This window comes from Hemicordylus capensis, chromosome 2 (genome assembly GCF_027244095.1).
Source record: "Hemicordylus capensis ecotype Gifberg chromosome 2, rHemCap1.1.pri, whole genome shotgun sequence".
NCBI classification, from domain to species: Eukaryota; Metazoa; Chordata; class Lepidosauria; order Squamata; family Cordylidae; genus Hemicordylus; species Hemicordylus capensis.
In genome coordinates this window covers 164,142,560-164,151,255 of record NC_069658.1, presented here as the reverse complement: position 1 = coordinate 164,151,255, position 8,696 = coordinate 164,142,560, and the positions used below count along the sequence as shown (strand labels likewise).

The 8,696-nt window shown below is 45.3% G+C and overlaps 1 protein-coding gene across 1 annotated transcript in view; it reads left to right on the top strand.

Annotated features, from left to right (window-relative positions):
- The first annotated feature begins 6,927 nt into the window (after positions 1–6,927).
- P3H3 (prolyl 3-hydroxylase 3) overlaps positions 6,928–8,696 on the top strand; it is a 32,833-nt gene continuing 31,064 nt past the window's right edge. Inside the window, exon 1 of the mRNA XM_053290791.1 lies at positions 6,928–7,511. Within this exon, the coding sequence (XP_053146766.1) occupies positions 7,077–7,511 (435 nt within the window). The 5' untranslated portion in view covers positions 6,928–7,076. The remainder of the gene's footprint in view (positions 7,512–8,696) is intronic.

The window sequence follows — 8,696 nt, the reverse complement described above, 5'->3', positions numbered from 1 at the left end:
GCATTTCAAAATGTTTCACATATAGTATCCTAACAGCAGCACTGTTAAAGTAGGCTAGTGTTATGACGCCTATATTGCCGATGAGTGGACCTAAAGAAAGGTATCTAAGGGAGGTTTTCAAGAGGCAGGAGGAAATATCTCGGAGAAGAGAGCAGGATTTCTCCATATGAGGCATTTGGCAGCTTTTCTACTGCTTGTCTTACTGATGCAGCTCCAGCAAAGGTACTATCAACGTGAGCTGAGACGAGCTGGTGAGAAAAGGGAAGGGTACATGCTGTCGAGTTTGTGAACTCACCTATCCAAAAAACCCTTCCCACACGAGACCCCTACAAAGGCAGCAGTTAATTCAGTGGTCAGAGGAGAAGGGAAGAGGCCTCAGTGCTGTGAAGCATTCATAGTTGAGATTAAACCCTGACAATTACACTGGCATTTCTATCATCATTTTAGTCATAGACTACTCACAACCTGAAACTTTGCTAGCTCTCATGTGCTTTGCAACATCTGCAACTGATCTGGGCGCTTTCCAGATTAGACCCTGCAATGGGGTCTTGCTGGATCTCAGAAGTGTGCTTCCACACTTCCTGCATTTTGACACCGCAGTCCCTACCGTTCACATTGCCAATGCTTTGTCTCGAATTTAATCGCTGCGCTATCAAGCTAGGACGTTGTATAACCGGAGTAATGAAGTTGCTGTTTTTTTCAGGTTGTTCGTTTCTGTGAGACTGCTCCCTCTGCTGTTTACATTTCCAATGCACCGTGCCTGAATGGATGCATTTTGCTGCTGTTGAGCAGCTAGCCTGGAAAGTGCCCTGGATGGTTAGGAAGGAATGCTTCCCCCAAACTTGCAGTTATATTTCAAGCTTTTCTGTCCAGGCTGAAAAGTAATCTGAAGTCCCTCCCTCAACCCACCCCCCCACCCCCCACCCCCCACATACACACCAGGCCTTTGCCTGGGACTGGATTGTATTGGATGTGAGGCTCTTTGTTAAGTCTTCTTGCAAGTCTCATGGACTCCCACTCCTTTCTCACATTTCCTGCCCTTTCCTGATGCCCTTTTCATCGTTGGCAGAAGGGCCAAGGCTGAACTGAGCCATTAACCCATTTCTATGGAGCAGTGATTGTCAAGTGGGGAATGATGGCATTGTAGCGCCCCCACCTTTCTGAGGCTACTTCTGCTATCTTTGTTGTATATGTGGCAGAGAATCCCTCACTCTCCAATGATGTTTCCACCACCACGTGCAGGAACTGTGTTTCCCCAGAGCCACTATAAGGAGTCGGTGTGGGGTGTGCCCTCTGGATATGTTACAGAATAGAATTATTTTTTATTTACTGTATATAGCAAGTTTCAGTGCTTATGATGCTGGACAATTATTCAATTATTTATGATGCCCAATTATTTATGATGACCCCAAAGATAGATCCCTGCCCCCAAGCAGATTACAAAGTTGCACTCACATCTTTCCCAACTTTTTCAAGCCTGATATATACATATTACATAATCTGGTTGGCAAGAAGCACCAGTGGAGAACTATATTCATTTAAAGGGAATATAGTATAAAGGACAGATCATTTAATATGGGAGACTGAGGGGAACTTGTGAGAGTTAAAGATGGTATGCATTATTTCCTGTGATGTGTACACTCATCCTAATTCTAGCCTCAGAGGCAAGATGAGATTTATTTATTCATTCATTCATTCATTCATTCATTCATTTGCATATGGAGGAGCATTCAATCATGTGAGTCCCCCTTTCAATCTAAAGTGGTTCAGTGCTACAAATGTGAGCACTAGGGTCACAGGGCTGGGTCTTTTGGACTTTACTTCTGGGGACCTCAGCATCCGTAAAGGCCATTGCTAGCTTGGAGATGGAGGCTGCTTTCAGCTTGTTCCCTTTTAGTAGTGCTAATGCCCTGAGTACAGTAAATTTTGTGTTATCAAACTTGCTAAAGGTTCAGTTAAAATTCTTTCCATTGGCCATTTCCCCAGCAAGGAGCTGTTTTTGATGATAAACTAGTATTTCAGCCACTTTGGAATTTGAGTCCTTTAAGAATATTGGGGTGTGTCCATCTGGGCCTGTGGACTGTTACTTTTTAACAGGGTGGCAGAGTGACTAAAGCTGAAAAAGAGTGGCTTGCCTCAAACCACTTAATGAGTTCGCAGCTGATGTGAGATTTGAACCGGGGACTCTCTGGCTTGGAGCTCATGCGGCCAGCTGGTATCCCAGCTCCCATTTGGGCCAGGAATGGCTACAGCCCCAGCCCAGACTTAACTGAGATAAGACAAGCTGCACATCAGTTCAAACACCACGGAATATACAAGAGCTTAGGCCCTCTTTTAATCCTTGATGTAACATTATCAGATTATTTTGTGCTAGTAATGTGCAATTTTCATTGATTTTGAAGCCTGAGGGAACCATTAGTCTGATGTAGTCTGCCCTCTTACATAACCCAGACCACGGACATTCACTCAGCCACTCCTGTACTAAAGCCAGAATTCCTGGTGGAACTGAAAGTATTCCTTTCAAAAAGGCAAGAGCTGTAGAATCCATTAAGGCTCCCAGGCTGCTGTTCCAGCAGTTAATCTCCCTTCCCAGGGACTGAATTTCTGCTCTTGGTATTTTGAGTTTCTGCTGAAACTCATGCTGTGCATTTCTTTTGTAGGCACCGATATAAAAATATCCATCCATCACTACATTACACTGTGTACCTATTGCATTGGAATTAGAGCCCATGCCACCACAAAGACTCAAGACAGATGGAATATGTTAATAATTCTGCCTCGGCCCCTTGTCACAAGGATCACTTTGAACAGCAAAAGTCTTACGCTGCTTTGGGAAGCTGCACAGACTAAGGCCTTGATGTGTCTCCAGGGGATGAGGATTCCAGATCTGAGGGGCAGACACTGAGCGAACCAGGGCCGGGCCAGGCCAAGGATTCTGCTGCTGGAAGTGAATTAAAAACTCACCCCTACCCCGTGTCCTATCATGCCACCTAATGGTGCAACGTGGAAGTAACTTGCCTAGGGAGCAAGAGGTTGCTTGGCAGGAGAGGAGAGCTGGTCTGGTGGTAGCAAGCATGACTTGCCCCCTTAGCTAAGCAGGGTCCACCCTGGTGACATATGAATGGGAGACTAGAAGTGTGAGCACTGCAAGATATTCCCCTCTGGGGATGGAGCCGCTCTGGGAAGAGGAGAAGGTTCCAAGTTCCCTCCCTGGCTTCTCCAAGATAGGGCTGAGAGAGATTCCTGCCTGCAACCTTGGAGAAGCCACTGCTTGTGAAGACAATACTGTAGCTAGATAGACCAATGGTCTGACTCAGTATATGGCAGCTTCCTATGTTCCTGTTCCTATGCATTGAACAACACAATAGCACTTCAGTGATCAAGAGCTGGTCAGGATACTATTTTCTTTTCTTTTTTTTTAATGTCTGTCACTTCTTTACTGCTTCTCCTTTGCAATTGTGTCTATGCTCTGAGCAGGGCAGAGAACCTCAAAGGTGCACTAGTAATGTGATTTATTATTTATTTAACGTGTTTTGAATTTGAGTGGATACTCTTCTTCGGGGCACTAATTAAGTAAAGTAGCTTTTGTTCTTTTGTTCTCTCTCTCTCTCTCATATTTCTATACCACCTGACATGTGCATTCCTAGGCAGTGTACATAAGTTAAAATCCAACAAATATAAAACAGGATAAAATTATTACAATAATTTTGATATAACACCAATTAAAATTAATTAAAAGCTTGAGAAAACAAATGCATCTTTTTAAAAACAGCCAGAGATGGAGCTTTCTGTATTATTGCTAGAGAACCCTGAGAATAGTATTTTAGATCTGAGACCCTTCTAATATTATACTTTTATTAACCTCTTCTCAACCAGAACCCATTTAGCACAGAACAGATTAGGCTGGAGCTGACATTTTATAAATGGTTATTGTGCAAAAACCATTGGGATAGGTTAAATAAACATAAGAACAACATTTTGGAAATGAAATCCATACATTCTTTGTTTTATTAAGCCCTTGCCAGTCATAACCCATTTTTAGTCTACTTTCCAGTAGGCTTGGATCACCCAGCATTCAGTGTGTGTGTTTCCCCCCCGACTATCAACTTCGCAATGCTGGACCAATATGAACCAAATCAGGTACAGTTGGAGGGACACATAAGGACATCTCAACGGTGTAGTTTGTGATGATGTCATCCACCCCGATTCAAGATGGTGGATGAGTAAATGTTTGAGGTGCAAGTGGGCTAACTTGTGGACTGTTTAACTGATCAGAACCAAATTTGGTACAGTTGTAGTGAGGGACACACAAGGAGACCTCAAGGGTGTAGTCTGTAATTATGTCATCCCCCTCAGTTCAAGATGGCGGACACATGAACATTTGAGGTGCAAGTGGGAACCGATTTGGACCAAATTTGGTACAGTTGTAGGGACACATAGGGACACCTCAAATGCATAGTTTGTGATGATATCATCCAACCCAATTCAAGATGGCAGAAACATGAATGTTTGAGCCGCAAGTGGGCTAACTTGTGAACTGCCTAACTGATTTGGATCAAATCTATTCCAGTTGCAGGGATAGTGAAAGTAGGCAGATTAGTTTTTACTATAACAAATTGTTAACAAAAGATATCTGATCAGCTGGTTGAAAGGCATCAAATATGGCCAGATTTGCATACCATGCAGGACTAGGTGGAACTGATGTAGTGAGAAACAAAACCTTTATAAAATCCACATTCCAGTATCTGTTCCAGGCAATTAATGAAAATAACCCAGGAAAATGGCTCAGAACTACAACTTCCAAGCAATCCAAACCAACCAAATTTACATCCTCCACTGAACTAGATGGAAACAATACTGTATATTATAAACCACACAACTCCTACGAAATCCAGGTTCTACCACCTGTTCTGGCTAATGAACTTTTTTTCAGAAAAAAGGTCTGGAATCAGGGGCGGCTCTTCCATGAGGCAGGGTGAGGCAGTTGCCTCAGGCATGGGTACAGGGAGGGGCACAGAGGCAACTGCTGGGTTCCTATCACCACGGGTGCCACCCTGCTGTCCACTGCAATTGCCCTTCCTTGCCTGCTGGGACATACTGTTCATTTCCCCCTCCTCAACCTGCTGAGGTGCACCTTTTCTCCCCCTACCTCAACCTTAGCTAAGAACACTCTTGCTGCCATTGCCTGGCTTGGTAGCATAGTCTGCAAGTGCTTATGTGTTACCTCCACTGTAATGGGAGAGGGGCCGTCACATTGCTCTTTGTCTCAGGCAGTAAAATGTCATGGACTGCCCCAGCCTAGAATGCCAACTTCTGAGTTATCCAAAGCATCCAAAGCCACGTTCCATTGGGCTAAATGAAATATCAGCCTGAGATACTTCCAAATAATTGATGTTTTGCTTACCATTCTGGGTAATAAATCGTATTGCGGAAAAAGAGCTTGGAGCACCAATTTCTGTGCTATACTGGTCAACCAAAATAACACATATTGTTGGACAACTACCTATTCCATATAATAAATCATGCAGCAGGGAGGGAAACCCAGAATGGAAGGCACAACTTTGGTTGGTCTGCTTAGCTCAGAAGCTGGTGTTCTGGGCTGCTTTTCCGGAACACAATTTATAGTTTGTATAGTTTGTGAGTTGGTGCTCTGGAGTCTTTTTTCAGAATATGAGGTCATTCACACAACCAACATTTGTGTTCTATCCAGGTTTGGGAGCTGTGTGTGCTCCCAGTTTTCGGTTGTGTGGAAACAAGGTAGTAGGAAAACCTGGGTAGAAGTGATTGTGTGGTAGCTTTTTCTTCTACCTTGCTTCCACACAAACACTTCTATCCAGGATTTTCTCCTACCTTGCTTCCAGACAACCATAAATTGGGAGCACACACAGCTCCCACACCTCCCAACTGGGTAGAACACAGTTTTTGGTTGTGTGAAATGATCTCTATATTTTATTGCACAAAAGAGGTACCAGAATATGGATTTTGTGGCAGTTTTGTGACTTACTCCATCATACTCATGATCAAGTTCAATGGGACTTGGGATTTTGGTTGGTTCACATAGCTTGGATTCCAGATCCACCCCCTGCCTAGGATACTGTTTATTGTTCAGAACAGGCATTGGAGCCAGGATTTTGTGGACGTTTTGTAGCTTACTGCCTCATCCCTATTTAATCCTTTGTAGTAGTATGTGAATGTGACTCTGGCTATTGCCCTAGTCATTCTGGTCCTTTTCATTTAAATAAAAATTATGAATTTCGGCTGGGAAGAGGGTAATAAAATGTAATATATACATGAATTTCATTTCCAAACTATTATATGTCTCTAACATAACCCACCACCACCACCACCACCTTTCGGGTGGGGCACAATAATTATGTAAAAAATGTCCCATTTTTTGTTTTATTCCTGGTGGCTTCTGGCTGGGAAGGGGTTAAAAATACACGATATTTGGAAGAGTTTCCGGTCTAAATTACTGTGCTTAAGGGTCTGTGATACATGATCTGTCTACAGTATGTAGTATGCAGTATACAGTTTGTTTTTTTGCCTGCGTTTTCTTTAGAAAGGGCTCGTCCCGGCCTGGAGTGTTCCATTCCAGCTTTTATCCTGTCCCGAATGAAGTCTTCGCTCGCTTTATCTCCATCATGTCAGGAAAAGCTGGGGGGGCAGAGAAGAGGTGAAGGTGGCAACCACTACGTGTTCTTCTACTGGAGGGATTTGTCTCTCTCTCCTCCCCAACTTGTGCTCGTCTTCCCCTTCCCCAACTTGGGCCTTCATGTCTCTCCGCTGAGAGGAATGTCTAGCCTCTGGCAACTCTGGAGGATGTTTAAAAAAAAAAAAAAGTCTGCTCCTCCTCCCACTCTCCCTCCTCCAGTAACACACACAGGCCCCCTTTCTATTTCTCCAGCAGCAGCAGCAGCAGCAGCAGCAGCAAAGAAAGCAGTCAAAGGCGCTTCTCCCGCCTTCCAGCCCTCTCAGCCGAAGTTTGCAGCGTTTCCTCTCTGCCCTTCCGTGTGTCACTCAAACACACACACAACTTTCCTCCTGCCTTCTGCTCCACTCTCTCTCTCCTCTCTCTCATGCCTCCCCCTGCTTTTCTCTTCCTCCTCCTCCTCCTCCCTGCTCTAAGCAACTGCCTGTTCTCTCCAGGGTCCGGCCAGCTGGCCCCTTACGACTTGCTCTACGCCGATGGGGTGCGGGCATATTTTGCCCAGGACTGGCCACGGGCGGCAGAACTCCTGCAGCGGTCCCTGCACAGCTACTCTCAGTGGCTGGGCGTGCGCCGAGAGTGCCAGGGAAGATGCCAGCGCGAGGCCAGCTTTGCGGGTCGGCCGCCTTCCCAGCCCTGGGAAACCGGCTTCTTCGATCGCGTGTTGCAGCGGGCAGAGTGCCTGGGGGAATGCCTGAGACGCAGGCTGGGCGGGCAGCCGTCCCTTCACAGGGCCAGCCGAGAGAACCAGCAGGACTTTGAGCAGAGGGAGCCCTACAACTACCTGCAGGTTGCCTTCTTCAAGGTGAGTGGCGGGGAAGCGGGGGAGGTGGCTGCTTTAGCTGCTGCTGCTGATGTGGCTGCTGCTCCTGCCCTCCCCTTCCTGCCTGCCTGGCCTGGCGGAGAGCACAGCAGAGCAGCTGCTACACATTTCCAAAACCGCGGCATTAAAACTCATAATATGGGGGGGGACGACGACGGTGTAGTACTGTTGTACTAGAAGCCTATAGAGTGCACACATTGCCTTCACTCCTTCAGTTGTTTTCTAGAACTATGAATTAATTGATTGATTACATTAATTAACCTTTATATCCCACTTTTCAACATTAAGTTTTCAAAGTGGGTTACCTAGTGAAAAACGATTGCTAAGCTGGTTCCCTGTCTCAAAGGGGCTCACAGTCTTGGGTGAGACCCACTGGCAACAGCCACTGGGAGGATGCTGTGCTGGGCTGAATCGGGACAGTTGCTCTCCCCCTGCTAAAAATACATGTTACTGGTTTTGTAAAGGTGGAGTGCAAAAGGGTTCATGTTCAGATCTTAATTATGTTCTTGCCCTGCTAGGTGCAAGAAAGGTTTCAGGTTGCACCAATGGCTACTGACACTAAACTGATGATACTAAACTATTCAGAGTAGTGAAATCCACAATGGATTGTCAGGCACTCCAAAAGAATCTCTCCAAACTAGGGGAAGTGGGTGACAAAATGGCAAATGCAGTTCAGTGTAAGCAAGTGTAATGTGATGCCTATTGGGGCAAAAAGCCACAAACTTCATATATACACTGGTGGGGTCTAAGCTGTCAGTGACTGACCCGGACGGAGATCTTGGGGTCGTGGTGGACAGCTAATTGAACAGTGTCGACTCAGCTGTGAAAAAGGCAAATTTGATGCTTGGGATCATAAGGAAGGGGATTGAAAATAAGAATACTAGTGTTATAATGCCCTTATAGAAATCTGTGGTGCAGCCACATTTGGAGTACTGTGTACAGTTTTGGTCACTGTAAGGATATTGTAGAACTAGAAAAAGTGCAGAAGAGGGGCCTGAAGCGCCTTCCTTATTATGAGGCAAGGCTGAATCATCTGGGACTTTTCAATTTGGAAAAGCGGCGACTGCAGGGAGACATGATAGAGTGTGCATGGAGTAGAGAGAATGGACAGAGATAAATTTTTCTCCCTCTCTCACAACACCAACAAAAGAAAACTTTTTCGGACAG